Source organism: Lipotes vexillifer, unplaced genomic scaffold, assembly GCF_000442215.2.
Source record: "Lipotes vexillifer unplaced genomic scaffold, Lipotes_vexillifer_v1.1 scaffold1115, whole genome shotgun sequence".
Classification (NCBI taxonomy): Eukaryota; Metazoa; Chordata; class Mammalia; order Artiodactyla; family Lipotidae; genus Lipotes; species Lipotes vexillifer.
In genome coordinates this window covers 1,412,930-1,433,224 of record NW_006792080.1, presented here as the reverse complement: position 1 = coordinate 1,433,224, position 20,295 = coordinate 1,412,930, and the positions used below count along the sequence as shown (strand labels likewise).

The 20,295-nt window shown below is 48.1% G+C and overlaps 1 protein-coding gene across 2 annotated transcripts in view; it reads left to right on the top strand.

Moving 5' to 3' along the window:
* RUVBL1 (RuvB like AAA ATPase 1) overlaps positions 1-20,295 on the top strand; it is a 39,663-nt gene that overhangs the window by 8,205 nt on the left and 11,163 nt on the right. For both annotated transcript variants that reach the window (XM_007465270.1, XM_007465271.1), the window contains 5 exons: positions 1,124-1,210; positions 7,377-7,509; positions 14,818-14,969; positions 18,162-18,251; positions 19,021-19,170. In XM_007465270.1, coding sequence (XP_007465332.1) covers positions 1,124-1,210; positions 7,377-7,509; positions 14,818-14,969; positions 18,162-18,251; positions 19,021-19,170 — 612 coding nt within the window. The remainder of the gene's footprint in view (positions 1-1,123; positions 1,211-7,376; positions 7,510-14,817; positions 14,970-18,161; positions 18,252-19,020; positions 19,171-20,295) is intronic.

Genomic DNA, 20,295 nt, shown 5'->3' with positions numbered 1-20,295 from the left:
TGCTGAACCACAGACATGGAGGGCTGACTGTATAGTTATGCACTGATTTTCGCCTGCGTGGAGGTTGGGCGCCCCTAACTTCAAGGGTTCATGGGTCAGCTGTATATACGTGTATGTGTATGCGAAATACATGCTGTATGTATATGATGTCCATACCTGTCTATATATAATATAGATGCTGTAAATGGCTTAATACTCAGCATATTTAAAATGTACGAACAAACAAGTAATTTAATCTTGAGGATTTGAAGGGCATTCCTTGGATCTTAGGATGCTGTAGGTTAAACCTCACGTGCAGCATTTGCTTACAGCGTTCTGGGATAGTTAACTGATGGCCAACTAGTAGAATATGTCATTGGTTCTTAGCCCTTAGTGGGTTAATTTGGGAATGTGATGAAAGCTGTGACCCCTCCCTGGAAGAATGCACATTTGAACATATCTTGTTTCCAATTTTGAGGTGTGTGGGCCCCTGGAGTATATGCCCCTGCTCCCATTTGTACCCCTCCTGTCCGTTCTCCACATAGCAGCCATCAAGATACTTTAAAAACAAATTTTCAGAACATGACATGACATGTGGCCTAAGGCTTTTTCACTGGCTTCCCATTACATGTAGAATAAAATCCAAGCTTTACTGTGGACTCTGGAAGATTCTGTTCTGAGTGCCGCCCCCCTGCCTCTGCAACCTCATCTTCCCGGCCTGCTTGTTTTCTGAACGCTGGTCAGCACGGCTTTTCTGTCCCATGGACGTGCCAAGCTCATTCCTGTATTTTGAATTTATTGTTTCCTTGGCTTGGAACGCTGACTCCTGCCCTGCCTGCAGCTTCGTATATCAAATATAATGTCAAAGAGGCCTTCCCAGATCACTCTATTATAGAGTAACCTCTGCCCCCAGCCGCTTGCTCTTTTCTTGCCCTTTTTTCTTCATAGTAGAGATTCTGTGTTTGTATGTCTCCTCCACTAGGACATGAGCTCCGTGGCCCTCTACTGCCTCTGGCGCCTAGAACAACGCCTGTGGTGTCCTGGCACTCGATGAGTCTGAGTTGTGTGGACCAGACACTGGACTTTTTCCTCCTGTGAAACATTTTAATATTGATTTATTATTTCTTTCTATTGTGGTGTCTAGGCATGTGGTGTGATAGTGGAATTAATCAAAAGCAAGAAAATGGCTGGAAGAGCTGTCTTGTTGGCAGGGCCTCCTGGAACTGGCAAGGTACTCATTTTCTCTCATTTTTTAAAATCTACCCAAGAGGATGATCTTAATGTCTAAGCCAAATTCAGTTTGTGTCTTAACTAGTCTTTGTTTAGCTAAATTGGTTATACGTATGTTTTTAAAACCGATGTGCAATAATACAGTTGAGTATCTAAAATCCATGCTTCTAAAATTCAAATTACCCTGGCTGACCTCCAGAGAAAAGAGAGTGAAGTCCTCAGAGGTGTCTCATTGTCTCTTTGATTTGTCTTTTATCTCTTTCAAGTCTCCTTTGCTTTGGAAATACGTTTCTGTTGGCCTAGGGCTTCATAAAATCTTGGGAGTGACATCTTACTTGAGGGGGAAAGAAAACCAGTCAGCAAGCAATTTTCCAAATGCTAACTTGACCCAGCACTTTTCTGGCTGTGTGAGAGATGGAAAGAAAAAGGAAAAAAGAATTAGAGACGTGATTTTTATCTCCAAGGGCCTTATAGTCTCTCCAGGGCAGAGAGGACACCACGGCAGCATGAAAAACTCCAGTTGAGCACTAAGCTGCGAGGCATTGCCTGATCTTAAATGCAGCTGGAATTGCAGCAGGAGGTGACACTTGGGCCGGTGTGGCTGGAGGGGTTGAAGCTTGACATTTGACTTTGCAGGGAAGAAAAGGGCCTTCCGGGCCGAGGGTGCAGGACAACTTGTGGGATCTGTGAGGGGCTTGGCTGGGTGCTTGAAATGCACTAGAGTCCCCAGTCTGGGCCGTGCTTGCTCTTCAGGAGGGCTGCTTGGTGCAGGAGAGGAGGAGCCTGGGGGAGTCATTGTGTAAAGAAAGGGGTTCCAGCTCTGGTGCCGAGACCCCAGGCAGGTCCCTTAGCCTTTCTGAAGCAGTAGCACAGCCCTGCCTGTTTGAGGGAGTTATTAAAGTGGCAGTTGTAAGATGATGACTCTCATTATCATTTTGAAGTCATATGGTTGAATTGATAGTATGTCTTTTACTGGTGTCTAGCCATAGAGGAGGAAGTGCTATATTTGTGAACAAGTATAAACGTGAGCTTTAATTCCCTTTCTGCTTGTCACTGTATTTACCATTTATTTGCTTACTGTTCCTTCTCATATCTTAGACCTTTGCTCTCCCTCCGTTTCCTTCCTAAAGCACATCATTAAGAAGGTCCTTCTGGAAGTTTGTTGGTGGCAAAGTCAGGTTGGTGTTTATTGTGTTGCCCTTGTTTGGAAAGACAGTTATGTTGGATATATAATTCAGTTGGCAGACGTGTTCTCTCAGCGCTGTTTCTCTCAGTGATACTTGCTACCTTTTGGCTTCTGGTGTTGCTTTTGAGAAGACTGGTTTGGAGGATTTTGTCTTTTCTCTCTGGATGTTTTTGGGATATTTTGGTTTTGGTGTTTCACTGTGATATGTCAAAGTGTGGATTTATTTTCATTTATCTTGCTTGATATGGATCTGAGTACATATTGTGTCTAATAGGTGCTGGGAACTGCCTTTGTCAGCCTTTGTCTCTTCAGATGCTGCCTTTCCCTGTTCTCTGTCTCCTCTTCTGGAACTCCAGCTAGGTGAGGTTCCGCTGCAGAGGTCCTCCACCTGGGCCGAGTTTGCCCCCCGGGGAACATTTGGCACTGTCCTGAGACGTTTTCGGTTGTCACACTTGGTTGGGCCGGGAGTGCTGCTGGCATCTTGTGGGTGGAGGCCGTGGGGTTTGCAGGGCACCCTGCAGAGCACAGAGCAGCCCCTGCAAGAGGAGTTCTCCAGCCCAAAATGCCCACGGTGCCAAGACTGGGAAATCCTGGGCTGGAGCTTCTCATTTTGTCTTCTTAGTCTTTGAACCCCTTTTATGTTTTCTGTTGTTTTGACTCTTCTGCGTTCTGGGTGGCTTCATTAGACCTCTCTTCCAGTCTGTCTTGTAAGCTGTGACGAAGCTACTCTTTAATCCAGTCCATTGAATGTTTTCCATTTTGAAAAATTTGAAACCTACAAAAGAGTGGAAAGAACAGTTTGATGAATCCCTCTGTACCCTACTCATAGATAACTAAGTGTAAATATTTTGTGAGATTTGTGTTTTCTCTGTGTTACTTCTGAACCATTTGAAAGTAAGTGCAAGGGACCTTCTCTGTCATTCCCATGATACTGTCATCCACCCAAGAAATATAATGTTGCTAATAAAATTAGCTAATATCTAGTTTATATTAAAATATCTCCAAGTCATTTCAGTTTGTGGCTCTTTCATTTTTTTAATATTTTTAAATTGAATTATAATCACGTATCACACATTGCATTCGTTATTGTCTCTTTAGTCTCTTTATCGGGAACGGTTCCTGTCCCCTGCATTTTTGGTTTGTTTTCTTTTATGACACTGACATTTTTGAAGAGCCCAGGACAGTTGTTTTGTAGAGTACCCTACAGCTGTCCTCCAGTGGTTGTCTGATTGTGTCTGAAACATTCAGCCCTTTGGCAGAACGCGATGCAGGTGATGTGTCTGGAACCTGCATCACACCAGGGGGCTGACGCCACGTTCTACTATGAGGGGACTGGTTCCCTCTGAAATTTATAATCATCTGGGAAGTGACACTTTGAGATGTCCTGAATATCCTTTTACCCTATGGCTGTAGCAGTCATTGATGGTCATTGCCCTATCAGTTATCGCATTGGTGGTTGCAAAATGGTGATTTTCTAAATCTGTCGTATCCTCTACATATATTAGCTTGCTTTTTTTTTTTTTGTAATGAAGAAGCCCCTCCCTCCCCCACTCATTATCTTTAATTTCTTCAAAATCTGTTTTTTGCTTGTTTGTTTTGGCCATGCCATGCAGCTTGCGGGATCTTAGTTCCCCGACCAGGGATCGAACCCATGCACCCTGCAGTGGAAGCGTGGAGTCCTAACCACTGGGCCTCCCTGGAAGTCCCAAAATCTGGCTATTTTTGATAGCCTCTTGTTCCTTGTTCGTGAAATACTTTCTTATTTATTTTGTATCCTGTATCTGCTTGTGGACTCATGTTTGATTAAATCTGAGGCTTCCCTGATCTCTTGCTTAGGGCTGAGTGCTTCCTGAGAGGACTTGGGAGGGCCCCTGCTGTGCTGCCAGCACGGGGCACATGAAGGAAATTTTGTGGTTTGGGTTTTCTGGCCATCAGGCAGTGTAGACACCAATCCTTAATCTCTTTGAGAGCCTGCTGGTGAGACTTCCTCAGCCAGAGCTGTGGTGAGACGGACAAGCCTGTCTTTGTCCCTTGGAGATTTTCTCTGTGGCCACCTTGTCTACTGACGTGTGCCCTTCAAGGCTCCTTTTTATCCAGGGGTTTCTGGCATCTGTCAAACACCTGCCCAGCTTTTCAGAGTAGTAAACTACCTTGCAGTGATAGTTTACTACTTTGGGTCTATCATGACTGCTTACTTATTCTAGATGTTTTGTGACAGGAGGGAGTGGCCGTGGCTCTAGTGGCCGCTTTGCTGGAAGCATGGGTCTCTGGTGCTTTTGTAACATTGTACCCATGGACCTCAAGGTTCAGACAAACTTAACTGAGTGGCCGGCAGGAGTGTGGTGCTTGTTCAGAGTATGGCCATTCCCCTCCTGAGGCCTGCACACTCTTTTTTCGGTACCCGGGCCTCTCACTGTTGTGGCCTCACCTGTTGCGGAGCACAGGCTCCAGACACGCAGGCATAGCGGCCATGGCTCACGGGCCCAGCCGCTCCACGGCATGTGGGATCTTCCCGGACCGGGGCGCAGACTCTCAACCACTGCGCCACCAGGGAAGCCCTACACACGCTTAATAATGGGGCTTTGTGTTTGGGTTTTAGAAAAAGGTGTTTGGGTGAAGTTGAAAACAAAGTAGGTTTTTAATCTTTTGGCAACAGCCTCTTTTTTGTGCCACTTGCATGGTGGGTGGGCACACAGAAATAGGTCTCGGAGATTGGGGTTTGCATCCTGACCCTTGTGCTTGCTAACTGTTTGACTTTGGGTGAGCTGGAAATTTCTGAGTTTCAGTTTCTAAATTCACAAAAGGTGAACTAGATTATCAAGTTCACAGGCTGCTTGGGAGGGTTCAGTGGGATCTCTCGTGCAAGTCACCCAGCCCTATATAGTAGGTGTAGGTATAGTACACAGTAGCCACATCATATGCCAGCCTTCTGGGAGCCTTTACATGGAGGAAACTAGGCACACCTGAAGCATTTCTTAACCAAGCATGTATCATATTTTAATGGAATGTGTCGATCATCTCTTCTGTATTTGGTAGGGGTGGGGGTCTGCACTGAATCAGATGTAGCACTGTCTTTGGAATTCACAACTGAGGGAGGGGAGTTGGGGCCTGTAGCGACAGGGGAAGAGAAAGAGGAGTGACTGGAAAGGTGGCGGGGTTTGGATAGAAGGTGAGCGTGGCTGGCCTGAGGCTCCTGCTGGGAGTCCTGGTGTCAGTGTGCTGCTACCTGCCCCGTTATGCTCCAGAGATTTTCCCCTCGCTCTTAGGATACAAGAGAATACAGCTTTAGCGGTATCAGCCTTGAGGGCACAGACTCAGATGCCTACTCAGACGGGTAGTGGGGCTGAGTGAAGCGCCTGGGAGCCCGCACGAGCCCTTGCTGGGGAGGCAGCTACCCGCATGTCCACTCCCAGTGCTGCCACGTGGTCACAGGGGCCCCTTGTGGCCAGACCTTCTTGCTTCTCAGAAGAAGCTAAATAATTGTATTTTTATGTGAAATTTCCCAACATTAGAAAATGGGCAACAACTGAGTTTAAAAACACACATGAGGACTTCCCTGGTGGTGCAGTGGTTAAGAATCTGCCTGCCAGTGCCGGGGACATGGGTTCAATCCCTGGTCTGGGAAGATCCCACATGCCACGGAGTAACTAAGCCCGTGCACCACAACTACTGAGCCTGCGCTCCAGAGCCCGTGCTCCGCAGCAAGAGAAGCCACCGCAGCGAGAATCCTGCGCACCACAATGAAAAGTAGTCCCCGCTCGCCACAACTAGAGAAAGCCCATGCACAGCAGTGAAGACCCAACACAGCCAAAAAAGAAAGAAAACACACATGAGACTCTGCAGGCCAAAAGAGGAGCAGTCTGGGCAACCAGTTTGCTACCAGTGATCTAACCCAGGACTTTGATTTGACAGATGAGGAAGTCAGGCACCAGAGATTTGCCATGTACCCAGGGTCACGCTGAAGATTAAACTAGCACCAAAAGGGCAGTGAACAGAAGAGGAGCCTTTACTGAGCCGGTTTTAAAACTGTCTCGGAGATCCGTGTCATCCTTCAGTAGCAACCTTGTTCTCTTCCTTAACCTGTACACCTTGGGGTCCTTACCTGGGCTCTCGTGTCAAAGTTGAGGAAAGGTGAAAACGGTAGTAAAAGGCCGTGGTGTTTCCCCGTCCTGCACCAGCTTTAAGGCACTGGCTTTTTATACTTGCTCTTTGACCTTACATCTGTTAGTCTTCGTCTGTTCAGCATCTGCCAATGGTAGTTATCTTAGCAAAAGTAAATTTGTAGTTTATTAGGGCATGTTCAAGTGTAACTTCACCAGTTCATAGCTTCAGAATCCTAGCTTGTGTGTCATTCTTCATGGTTTGCGGGGCCACTCAGCATAACGTGAACATCCTGTCATTTGTTCCTTGATTATTGATTTCTAATGGGTTGTAAGTTGGTGCCTTCCTGTGTCTGTAAAGACAGAAAGCAGTATCTCAAAGACCCAGTGGTGCTGTTCTACTGCGACGAGGTCAGAACCCTGTTTTGACACTGAGGGAACAGTTTTGGGAGACTATACTGACTATTCTGATGGGAATCTGATCTCTGGAACCCTGCCGTCAGACTTGAAGGTTCCACTGTGCCATTTTCTAGATTATGGTACCGAGGACGTGTTATTTAATGTGTCTCAGCTTTCTCATTTGTGAAATGGGGAGAGTAGTGGTGTCCACTTCGTAGGGTGAGTGGGAGGGGCATGTGAAACATCGGGAACTGGACTGGCCAAGTCTCAGTCGTGGCAAGTGTTGTGATGACAGGGCCCATTTTGCTAGAAATCGACTATCCACAAGAGTCATTAAACGTTTATTGTGAAACATGCAAACTGTATTAAAACTAAAGGGCTAGAATTTCAGTTCCTAGTTAATAATTTTTTTTATAGCATATGTTCCTGAATTATATTTCAAGAATGTGAAACAAGTGCATTTCCTTTGTTTTCTTCTGTAGACAGCTCTAGCTCTGGCTATTGCTCAGGAGCTGGGTAGTAAGGTCCCTTTCTGCCCGATGGTGGGGAGTGAAGTTTACTCCACGGAGATCAAGAAGACAGAAGTGCTGATGGAGAACTTCCGCAGGGCCATTGGTGAGTACCCTGCCTGCGCCCAGTACCCATCTGCGCCTAATACCCCGTCCATGCCTGTCCGAGGCTTGTCCTCACCTGCCTCTTCCTTGTGAAGATGCCTCTAGGACTTGTATTCGTGGCACTGCTCTTTTTCTTTTGGTGGCATTAGTGTTATCTTTGCAAACGAAACAAAAACCCAGCTTTTCCAATGCAAGTGCTTTAGCAACCAGCAAATGTGGGCCCAGCTGTGGGGCTGGGGTTCTTCATCTGACAAAGTAGATTTTCCTGGGAGCCTTACTGTGCTTGTAGAGATGACAGTCCACTGAAAAAGTTTTGGACGTAAGCCAACAGCACTGTGTGTCGTGCTGTCAGAACGTCCGGCCTGCATGCTGAGCTGGTCAGCAAGCGAGGAAACCATGTGGGACGGTGGAGCTTCAACGCTGTGGTGCCAACCGTGCAGGGCCTGGAGCTGCTGTACTGACTGCCTGTGACATGCCAGGCCCGCCACTGACTGTGGCCTTTCGCTCCCCAAGAGGAAATTCTCAGTCTGCATTTTGTATCTGATGAAACGGAGTCTCATAAAGTTAAATAACTTGCCTACTGTGACCCAGCTAGTAAGTAGCAGCAACCCTGCAGTCTGACCCTACAGCTGTCTGACTCTGGAGCCCGTGCTCTGACCATGTGTTGCGAGCAGAAAATGGCCGCTCTCCTGAATTTGTACCTCTTGCCAGCCGGGACTTCTGGGGCATTCTCCTGGTTGATCAACAGGAGAACTGCTGATCTAGTTGATCAGAGTCCCTCTGGCTGGGTGTGGAGAGCGAGGGCAGAAGCAGGGAGCCCACGAGGAGTCTGAGCAAGAGGTGGTGGTGCGTCGGCCAGCGCGGTGGAGCTGGGGGTGGCAGAAGCAGTTGGCTTCTGGTCCGGTGGGATGGTGGAGCTGTTGGGATTTCCTGAGAGATTAGTTGTGGGGCTGGAAGAGAGAGAAGAGAGATGAGGTGAGGATGAGTGCCAGGCGCTGCCGGGTTTGGAGGTGGGAAGTATGGGGAGGAGCAGACTGGGCGTCTGTTGAATGTCACTGTGGGCGTAGTGGGCCGCGTTCATCCGTGTAGCCCCAGTTCCTGGCCCACGGTGGGTGCTCCGTGACGTTTTTCTGAATGAGAGAAGGGGTGCACTTTGAAGCAGGTAGAAGAAAACAGAGGCCTCTAGCCCTCAGTCTGTGTCTGGTCAGTAGACAGATGTTGTTTGGTTTACAGTGTTTTTTTTGTTTTGTTTTTTGTTTTTTTTGTGTGGTACGCGGGCCTCTCGCTGTTGTGGCCTCTCCCGTTGCGGAGCACAGGCTCCGGACGCACAGGCTCAGCGGCCATGGCTCACGGGCCCAGCCGCTCCGCGGCATGTGGGATCTTCCCAGACTGGGGCACGAACCCGTGTCGCCTGCATCGGCAGGCGGACTCTCAACCACTGCGCCACCAGGGAAGCCCTACAGTGTTTTTTAATAACTTTTGAGTGAGTTGCCAATATTTGGAAATTGGTAGATGTCCCATAGAATGAAAGAAGCTTTCGTTCCCTGGCAGCCGGTGGTCCAGGCGAAGCAGGCACCCTCCCTAGCAGAGCAGCCTGCACCAGCTCACCCCGGTCTCCTCGTGGGACTCGCTCTGCTGCCTTACAGTCCCTGCCAGGGCCCTGTGAGCACTGGACTTTGGGACTCTTGTTAGAGGTTGGTTTAGAAACCAGAGACTGTGTGCTCTGTCCATAGGCTAAGTTCTGGATTTTTTTAAACTGCAAAGTATTTCCTACTGGAAATATGTTTTACCTTGAAACACTGGATTTCTTTTTGTTTTGTGCCTATTTTAAACTGACATATAACATACACATAGAAAAGTGTAAAAATACCTGTAGTTTCACAGTGATGAAGTAGACGCTCATACAGTCCCCATTCAGCTCAAGGGACAGAGCACAGGCGGCACCACAGACGTGGCTCGTGCTCTCCCAGGTCGTAGCCCCGCACCTCTCCTACACGTCCCCCACAGAGCGCAAGAGTGCTGTGGCAGTGGCTTCTGTGGCAGTCATAACCCTGTACACCGGTGTGTGTGTCCTAGGCAGTGTGGCTTAGTTTTGCCCCTTTTATAAACTTTATCTGAACGGAACCTACTTTAGGTGCTGTGTCTAGCTTCTTTACCAGCCTTATCTTTGTGAGGTTCAGCTCGTTGTGTTGTATCTGGAATAACGGTGGAAATGGCTCACGGGACCCCCTTCCTAGTTTAAAATCTTTCTGAGTACTTCTCGAAAACTTAATGAACATGTGACAGATTTTATTTAACTCATTAAGTAATGAGATAAAAAGTAAGATGTTACAATTAGTTTAAATATCTGAGTACATTTTAAATGTATTTTTATTTATTAAAAAAGATATTTTTCTGGACTTCCCTGGTGGCACAGTGGTTAAGACTCCGCCTGCCGGTGCAGGGGACACGGGTTCGAGCCCTGGTCCGGGAAGATCCCACATGCCGTGGAGCAACTAAGCCCGTGCACCACAGCTACTGAGCCTGTGCTCTGGAGCCTGCGAACCACAACTACTGAGCCCACATGCCACAACTACTGAAGCCCGCATGCCTGGAGCCAATGCTCCGCAGCAAGAGAGGCCACTGCAGTGGGAGGCTCACGCACCGCGATGAAGGGCGGCCCCCGCTCACTGCAACTAGAGAAAGCCTGCACGCAGCAGCGAAGACCCAACGCAGCCAAAAATTAAAGAAAACACACATATATATATATTAAAAAAATATATATATGGTTTTTTTTTCTGACATTGATAAAAGATGACAAAACTCACCTTTACATGAATGCATATGTTTGGGTTGTTTAAAGTTAACTTAAATGCTTTAAAATTTGTAAAAACAGAGATAAACCTCTTGGGATTCTGTTTTGTGATTTGCCATTCGTGAGGGGACGAGACAATGCAGTTCTTTTGATGGCAGCAAGGTGAAGAGAAATTTCTTGATGTTGACACAGAATAAAAAGACAGGCCATTGACTATCTTCAAAAAGGAACCGTGCCCATCTTCCTCTGCCTTTGAATTCCTGTGAAGTGGCAGAGGGGGTGGGGAGGAAGTGGTAAGCTGACCAGAAATGAAAAGCAAGGAGTCTGTGCTGTTTCCTTGACGTGATGAAGGTCCCTGTCAGGGATTTAGAAACCTGAGCCAGCAGATGAAACCTGTGTCGTTCACGATGTCATTGCCGGAGATAGCGCCAGCCTGACCCTCTTCCTGGCTAACAGCCGGTTTCATTGTCCGTCACCCACAACCCCTGCCTGCTTGTCAGCACAGAGCAACTTCTAAACAAATATGGGGGCTAGTGAGAGACGGGAATGCCTTTCTTCCCCTACTCAAGGAATTTCATGTTACAGTCGTCTACCAGTAAATAGAGGGAAGCATTCCATTTGAAGGAATTTATCTATGTGGGATATAAAAGTTTTGATTTAAAAAAAAATCAAAGTTAATTTTAAAAGTACAGAAATTTCCAGTTTTGTCACAGTCTTCTGTTGTCACAATTCATGTTGTTTGGAAAATTTTTGTCTTGATGTTCAGGAACTAAGCATTAGGTAAGGTAGAAATGAAATGCAGCCTCTCTTTTGGGACTATTCCAAGACTTCCATTTGTAGGTGATCAGATTAAAGGAAGGTGGAGTAAAACTTTCCCTTAACTTTAATATCTGAGAGTCTTTGCCCTGACTGGGTTTCTGGGGAAAGAAGGCAGACAACCCAGTGATAGGATAATGACCAGGTTTGAAGGTGGGAAGTGACTGAGAGTGTCTGAACCATGGTCAGTGTTTCTCTGTGCCACTGGGATATTTCCCTATTAGGACAGAGGTGGCTTGGTGGTGAGGACACCCAAACCATTACGGGGCTTCCCACCCGCAGAGTAGCGTACAGCTCCACGTCATGAGCAGAACAGAGTTCTTCACTCATTCTTTAGATGAGTGTCTCTCAGCTGGGGCTGTACATTGGAATCATCTGGGGGAGCTTTAAACTCATGAAGATGACAGGGTCCCAACCCTTGAGATTCGGAGGCAAATGGTCTGAGTGCAGTCGAGGAGGGAGGAATCGTAGGAGCTGTCAGGTGAGTGTGCAGGGTGAGAACTGTGAGTGGGTCCAGCAGAGGTTCGGAGCCGTGCTCCCTCAACTTAAGCCAGCAGTGGTCCTCTTTTGCCCGGGCCCACTGGTATTATTTACTTAGGTATTTCTTTTTAAAGTGACTTGGTAGTTTGGTGCACAAATACAGAAGAGTGCACGGAACATCAGTGTATACCTCAGTGGATTATTATAAATTGACAACCCATGAAACTAGCACCCAGTCAAGAAAGAGATTATTGCCAATACCCCAGAGCATCTGTATGGTTACATCTATCCTTCCATTTTTGAGATTCAGCCCTATGGCTGCGGGTAGCCATAATCGTTTCTCATCGCTCCATGATATTCTGTTGTGTGAATACACCACAGCGCAGTTACCTCTCCCACTGCAGGTAGACATGGGAGTTTTCCCAGTGTTTGGCAACTAAGAATGATGCTGTGTGACCGTGTCCCTTGGTGCACATGTGCACTCAGGCCTCTTGCGTGTATACCTTGGAGTTGAATTGCAGGGTCACAGGTATTCATGTAGTCAACTTTAGGAGACAGTAAATACCATGTTGTTTCTAAACCAACTTACACTCCCACCAGCAGAGTAAGCTTTCCTTTTGTTCTGCATCCTTACTAACTTTTGATATCGTCAGTCTTTTTAGTTTTAGTGATTCTGGAGGTTGTAGAGTAGTATTTTGTTGTTTTTTCTTTTTCCATTGTTAAAATTTTTATTTTGGAAAATATCAAGTACCCAAGAAGTGGTCAAGTGGTACGATGACCTCCCCCATGGTCCCATCTGATTGCAGAGCTGCTTTCATATCTATAAATATTTCAGTTATGTCTCTCTGAAAAAGACGGCCTTAAAAAGTACCATTTTCATACCTAGAAAAAGTTAACAGTAAATTCTTTAATATCATCACATATCTAGTTAATCTTCACATTTCAGGTTGTCCTGTAAGTATCATAATATGTTTCTTTTATAGTATTATTATGGAAATCAGGATACAAATAAAGGTCTACATAATAGATTGGTTGGGAAGTGTCTTCTATCTTTTAAATCTGTGTTTCCCTCATGTTTCTACTTTTACCTTTGGGCAAAATACAAACTAGATAGAGACTGGGGTCGCACTCAAGGGCTGGCAGAAAGCGGGTGGTGAGCACTGTGGGCACGTGCTAACTGGAAGCGAAAGGACAGGGTGCGTTTCATGAGAAAGGCCCTGCGGTGGGGTCGGAGGAAGCGGGTCCTGGAGACTCGGACGCCAGTCCTGGGTCCACCCTGAAGAGGGGTAGGCTCCCCGCCTCCCCGCCGGTGCTGAGGGCTGCATCTGCGACGCGGAGAGAGTCTTCCCACGGCTGCTTCGGGGCTGACGGCCCTCCTGCTGTCTCCCGGCCCCAGCCCTCTGGACCGGGTGGGGGGCTGCTTCTTAGGGCGAAGAGCTGCTGCAGCCTTGGTTCTTAGCTTGTTGTTGGTGGTGTGGTCTGCCAGCTTTCCCTAAGTTCAGGGGTGCCTTCTGCAGCCCATCTTCACCTGATCTGACCCAAGGATGCTTCCCTCCTCACCTTGGAACTCATGGCAGGCACAGTGAGTTAGAATGGCTTTCTTGTTGAAGTTGTTAGAATCCTCTGAAAATAGATTTAATAGCTGTTAACTTACCTGTGGCGTGGCTGTGGTTTCAGAGGAAGCCATTTGTGTCTCTTGACCTGGACTTTGGGAATTAGAGTCTGTGCAGGAGTGTGTATGTGCTATGTGTGTTTTCAGAGAAGCTGGGGTGGTGATGTGCATTTGTCTTCCTATTTTAAGAAAAACTTCAGTTACTAATGATTATCATTGCTTTGTTAGAAAAACCCAGTTTCCTTTTTTTCTCAAGTTACTGTAAATGTTATTGAAGCATAACGTGCATACATACAGAAAGGAGCATAAATCGTAACTGTGTAGCTCGATGAGCTTTCATAAAGTCAACACACTCATGCAACCAGCACCCGGATCAAGAAACAGACCTTACTAGAACTCCAGAAGCTCCTTATACCCCCTCTAGCTACTCTTCTTGTCCCCCGGGCCAGCAGGCAGAGACATGCGTGTATCGACTTTGAGGGGAAAAAACGTCTGATCCAGACAAGGCCTGGGTTTTCGTGCTGAGTATGGGGGTGCCGCGGTGCAGGGGCTGTAGCATCCCGTGGCTCCCTCCTAAGTGACTTATTTGGCCCGTCCATTCACGTGTGCCTGTGGGGCGGAGCCTTCAGCCCCGGTGTTGAGTCTCGCGGGGGCCGCTGGGCGCTGCAGGTCCTGGCAGGGGGAGACGCAGGGTGAGGAAGAAGGAAGGGTTGTGTCAGGGCAGCTTTGTAGAGCCGGCAAGTCTCTACCTGGAAGTCTGTGAGGCCAAAGGGAGGGAAGGATGCTTCCAGCAGCCAAAACATTGTACTTGAGGGCACTGAGGCCATCTTCTAAAAATTAATTTGACAACACACGTTTATTGAACAGCTAATGTGGGTGATGTTTAGAACAGGAGAGAGAAGTTTGCCTGCATTTACAGTGTTCTAATCTAAGAACTGTAAATCCTTCATTATTGGGGGCGGTTTGCTTTGGAGATGAATTGCAAAGAGTTGTAGAACCACCCGCTACAAATCGTGAATGACAGCTGGGTATTCCTCCTTGGGGTGTGCAGTGAGGAGCAGCGGGGGGCCCAGATGCCTGGCGGGGTGGCTGTCCCTTGCTCTCAGCACGGACCTCTCATTAGTATCCTATGCCTTGCTCAGGCCTGATGGTGTCAGAAGGGGTGTGGTGAGTTACTCCACTGGCTTTAAAAATTTCCTTCAAGAGTCAAAAATGCAGGAAACAAAGGCCCATGTAGTTGCTGCTCCAGCGGAGTAGGATGGTTTGGGTTCAGAGACAGGATTAGAGGCTTAAGCTAAATTCCACCCCCTTGGAGGGGTAGCAGTTGTCTGAAACAATTTTGAGGAACGATGGCCTGTGTGTCTAGTTCTAGATCTGAACCTGGAAGGTCCCTTGAGAAGGTGAAATAGAGCAGTTCTCTGCGTTCCGAGCAGCTCCTCCACTACGTGTGTGTGGGCAGTGCTTCCCCACCCAGGGTTACGTACGGGCGAGGCTGACTTGTTGGTTCTTATGACGTGGAGGTTTTATGGCTAAAATGGCTGTTAAAAGAATGAGAGGGAGTCGCGCTTCTCACCAGGGCTCGTTCATCTGCCGTCTGTCTCTTCCAGGGCTGCGGATAAAGGAGACCAAGGAGGTATACGAAGGCGAGGTCACGGAGCTCACCCCATGTGAGACGGAGAACCCCATGGGGGGCTACGGCAAGACCATCAGCCACGTGATCATAGGGCTCAAGACAGCCAAGGGGACCAAGCAGCTGAAAGTGAGTGCCTGCTCGTGGATCGTCGCTCTGCCCCAGCATCGCCCCGCGCGGCGTGACCTGTCTGTGCACAGGGCCCACGGAGTCACGTGTGGGGCAGGGCTGGCACACGGAGGACTCAGTAAAGACGTGGCTCTTCTTCTCTTCTTTTTATTTATTTATTCGTTTATTTATTTTTGGTTCCATTGGGTCTTTGTTGCTGCGCGCGGGCTTTCTCTAGTTGCAAAGAGCAGGGACTACTCTTTGTTGAGGTGCATGGGCTTCTCATTGCGGTGACTTCTCTTGCTGCGGAGCATGGGCTTCAGTAGTTGTGGCTCATGGGCTGTAGCACGCAGGCCCAGTAGTTGTGGCGCACGGGTGTAGCTGTTCCCGTGGCATGTGGGATCTTCCCGGCCCAGGGCTCGAACCCGTGTCCCCTGCACTGGCAGGCGGATTCTTAACCACTGCGCCACCAGGGAAGCCCTCTTCTTTTCTTCTTGCTGCTGAGGGAGCTGTGTATGTTAGGACCTGGGCTGTGTGCTGCCATTCTGTGTCCCACACAGTGACCGTGTGTCACAGGCCTGGGCATTGGCTGTTCAGTTCCAGTGCTCGTGCTCACAGGAAAAGCAGTGCTAAGGGATGTGGTAAGAGTTGAAGAGTGATGACAGTGGACTCCCCAGTGGCCCAACACAGAGTCCCAGCTGCAGTCCCTTCTGTGTGTTGGGCCCTGTTAACCCGAGGTGGCTTCAGTGGTCGGTTCTGCTCAGGCCAGGGTCCCGGAGACAGTGTGGCGGTGGCAGTGGGGAAGGCCCTGGGTGAGTCTCCTGCTCCTGTCCTGTAAGTCTGGAGGAGGCGGGCAGCAGGGACGCCTGGCGGGGAGCGTGGGTTTGGAGTCTCTGCCGCTCACTGCAGTGTGGCCTTCTGCAGTGACTTCATCTCTGAGCGATAGTTTCTTTATCGGTTACATAGGAATAATAATTGCCTATCTCACAGAGTTATTGTGAGGATAAAAGGTGTAGCTTTGGGGGTGGCACCCAGTTACCTAAGAAGTGGTAGCTGTTGATGTTGTTGTGAGATGGGACAGCCTGATTGTGACTTTGCCTTATTAATAACAATACATAACCTTTTCTTCACAGCTCTCACTTATTGTATGTGCCAGGCCCTGGGCCAAGTGCATCGACAAATCTGTGTGTGTGTGTGTGTGTGTGTGTGTGTGTGTGTGTGCGCACGTGTGTAATTTCCCTCATTTTACAGATAAAAGAACTGAGGCTCGTGAGGAGGTTAAGCAGTCATCCTCGGATCTCACAGCTAGTTAGTGGCAGGGCAGACTCTCTGAGTCCTAACCACTATGCTGCCTGCCCTCCAACTTGCTGTGTGACCTTTAGAAGTCAGTTGAGCTCTCTGGGCCTCCCTATCTGTAAACTGTGGTAGATTGACCATATAATTTCCCCATCTTTGCTCTCCTCTGTGATTTTATTGTTCTTTGATTCTGTAAGCTGGTTTCTTGATCACTGCTTTATGGAGATCATAAAAGTGTCACTTCTTCAAAGGACCATTTTTCTTTATCCTAACAGCGTTTCCATCTCAGGAGCTTGCCTCTGCAAATACCTCTCTTAAACCCCTCCCCCTTCATCTCTCCCATTCTGTAGTAATTAGATTTCTTAGTAGGGTCTACCACCTTTCCAGTAATTACATCTTCAGTCACTTCATTTGGGAAATTAACTGATATAAAAATGCTGGAGGCAAAAAAAAAAAAAAAACAGGTGTACTATCCAATATAGGATATATAAAATAAGATATGCAGTTTAAATTTTAGCTACCCATAAAGCTGTTTTGCACAGTTTCTTTAAGAAAATAACAAAAGGGTGAATGTTTTGCTTCCAAAATGAGTACTTCCAGCCACTTTGAGCATATGTACAAGCTGTTTGGATAGACGGAGTTCAAATACTCGGTGAATATTTAAGTGTGAAGGAGGAAGTACCGCCATCTTTATGGAGAGCCTCCCTCATCCCAGCCCTGCGGGAGGGGCCTGCCACCCCCATCTTCATGCTCATGGCAGTGGTCCAGGAGCCGTCGGGCCCATCCCACCAGGGAGATAGAGCCCTGGGTTCCCTCTGTGGTTGCTCTTTGTAACAACTTCATTGAGGTCTCACTTTTAGTAAAATTCACCCATTTTAAGTGTACAGCTCAAGGAATTTTAATCGGTTTACAGAGTTGTACAGCTATCATCACAATCCAATTTTAGAACATTTTCATTACCGCAAAAAGAAACCTCATGCCTAATCTACTTTCTGAACATCTCATATACATAGAATCATACAGTATGTGTTCTTTTATGTCTTTTGCTTTTTCTTCTGAGTCCTGGTAAGGTTTTACTCTTTAATTTTGTTTGAGAGTTGAGAGTAGTAGCTCCCCTTGAAATTTAACTGGGAAACATTTCTAAATACTGACTCTGTACAAAAGATGCTGTCCCAGAATATTGATCACCTAAGGGGGCCTGAATCTGGATGATCCGGAGGAAGGCAACAGTTCCCAAAATGTGCTACTTTCCTTTTCTGGAGATGTAAACAGGTGGGCCCAAGACTGCAATTTGAATCAACTGGCTTGGGAGAGATCCTGCTTTTATGTTTTCTTTGAATTTTACACATCTATGATGTGATCACAGCTGGGTGCTGTTTTATAGATGAGGAAACGGAAGCTCAGAGAGCCTTGTCTAAAACCATAGGCCCGCAGAAGGGCAGCCATGGAGAGTAAGCAGGTTCTGTCGGTGCTTCCAGTGCAGAAACTTCCACCCCTGCCCGGCGTGGGGAGGGCAAAGGATTGAAGCAGGGAAAGCAATCTCAAAAGGGGGTGTTAGGGTCTCTGCTCCCATGGACAGTATGGGCCCCACCTGGAAGCGGTCAGAGCCATATTTGCCAGTTTGCAGCCTCTGGAGTAAAAGGAAGGAGGAGCTTAGGTCTCCCTTTGTGCCCCTCTCCTGTCTTCTCTTTGGGACACTCAAACCCCAAAGCCTGTCTCTCTCACACACACACACACACACACACACACACACACTCCCTCCCTCTCTCCCTCTCTCCCTCCCCCACTCTCTCCCTCTCTCCCTCCGTGCTCATTAGCTACCTTAGCTGTCATAGAGGAAACTACCTTACAGTGTATCAGAAATAAATACAACGTGGATTATAGTTCTCTGGTTCACTGTTTGTTTGTTTTTTTCAGCTGGACCCCAGCATTTTTGAAAGTTTGCAGAAAGAGCGAGTAGAAGCTGGAGATGTGATTTACATCGAAGCCAACAGTGGGGCCGTGAAGGTAATGCCACGAGGAGACCCAGGTGGCCGGGAAGTGGCTTTCTTTCTTCAGGGGGTCCAGGGTGTGTGGGAAGGGGCACTGTGTCTGCTGCGATGCTGATGGAAGGTCAGCAGTTGCCCTTTTATGTTTAGTCAAGTTTGCTTTCCCTTTATCTGCATTCTTTAACCTTCTCGTGATTAAAACAGACAGTCTGTTAGAAAAATACTAAAACCTGTTTAGAGGGGGAGAATGGTGAGGAAATGAAACAACTGTAGTCATTTTCAAATTGAAATGTGCAGGGTATTTAATCTTCCTTTTATCTCTTTGGTATTTTCTTCCCAAGATATATGCATGTGGAAAGGAATGCTGCATTAGTTGGCATTCTTTTTATATCTGATTTCTAGTGTCCTGTACAGAGTTCCTCACTGTTTAATGGATGAGCATAATACTTCATATCATACAATAAATCACCCACCTACAAAAGAGTCTGAACAGCCCCTCCGTCTCCAGTTAATCTACTGGATTTGCCCTTTATCGGGAATTGCATACAGTTAAGAGAAAGAGGGGGAAGATTCTGGGAGAGAGTATCGGGTGTTTTCAGCCGGGTTTTGGAACCCAGCGATGGGCAGATAGCTCCTTCTCTTGGCAGCAGGGAAGCAGAGGCCATGTTTGCAGTTTGTCAAGGCGGCTGTCAGGCCGCAGTGGGACCTGAGACTTTTATCTCACCCTGTGCCGCTTGGGGACTTGGCAGTGGAGCTCGCCAGGCACTCAGGTTTCGCTCTCTCTGCAGAGGCAGGGCAGGTGTGATACCTACGCCACCGAATTCGACCTTGAAGCTGAAGAGTATGTCCCCTTGCCCAAGGGGGACGTGCACAAGAAGAAGGAAATCATCCAGGACGTGACCCTGCATGACTTGGACGTGGCCAACGCACGGCCCCAGGTACTGCCCCCAGCTACCGCCGGGAAGCTGGCCCTGCTGGCCACCCTGCTGGCGCGGGAGCCTTTTGTGTGCTGGAGGCTCCGGGATGAACTGTCATTCTTGCTGTTGCTTCTTAGGGCAGGCAGTCCTTTTCTGTCTGTAATGTTCAGCAATTAACGTGGACAACAGCTAAGAGGGGCTCCTTTGTTGCAATTCAAATGCTCTAGTCACAGATGGTTTCCTGCGTATTGTTCCTTCTCGCAGCCCAGGCTCTGCCTCCCCCCCCCACCACCACCCCGAGCTGGCCAGCTTCTCCCTGGCTTCTCTCCAGCACTGGGCTCGGGCCTGGGCTGCTCTGGGTGTGAATGGCAGAGGGCAGGAGTGTTCTTTGAGCCCTTTGCAGGATTTTAGGGAGCCTGAGAAAGCTGTATCTTCCCCCTGCTTAGCAGAATCCCCAGTTTTATAGCTTTGAGCTGGAACTGTCCCTGCTCCTTATACAAGTAGAAGATGGATGCTTGTGTCCTGACTAATAAAATGTGGGGAGAGCACAGGATGGTTTTATGCCGTCTCTGGGAAGTGTGCAGTTCAGAGAACCCGACTCTTCCCTGATGGAGGTCTTTGGCTTTGGTTTCCTCTTCGTCCTGAAAGAGGCCACCTCTTCACTAGCAAGGGAATAGGCTTTCTAACCTGAAGTTTGATCCATGGGTGTTGTCCCTTGGAGCCTTGGCAGAGAGATTGCTGAAGACTCTCCCCCCAGTTTGTGAAACCAGCCTGCTGGGAGCCACTCGCCTGACGAGTCTCACCAAAGTGGAGTCCGGGCTTGTGTGGCTCCAACACTGTGGGCTCGGCCGACAGTCACTTCGGGTCTTCAGGTTTTTGTGATTTAGGGCTCTCTGATTTTGAGTTTACTCCTCTGTGAAAAGGGCATGATACTACCTGGCCCGGAAAGTATCCGGGAAACATTAGCTCCCTTTCACTGTTGAACATTCAGGGAGCGCCTGTGTCCCAGGGCCTGGAAACAGCAGGCGATCACGAAATGTTGACTGCTTGCTACCTGCACTGTGAGGGGCTCGCAGGTGGGTGCAGCAGCTGGTGAGCCTGCGCGGGGTCAGCCAGCTGCAGGGACGGGCCCTGGGCTCCGAGCAA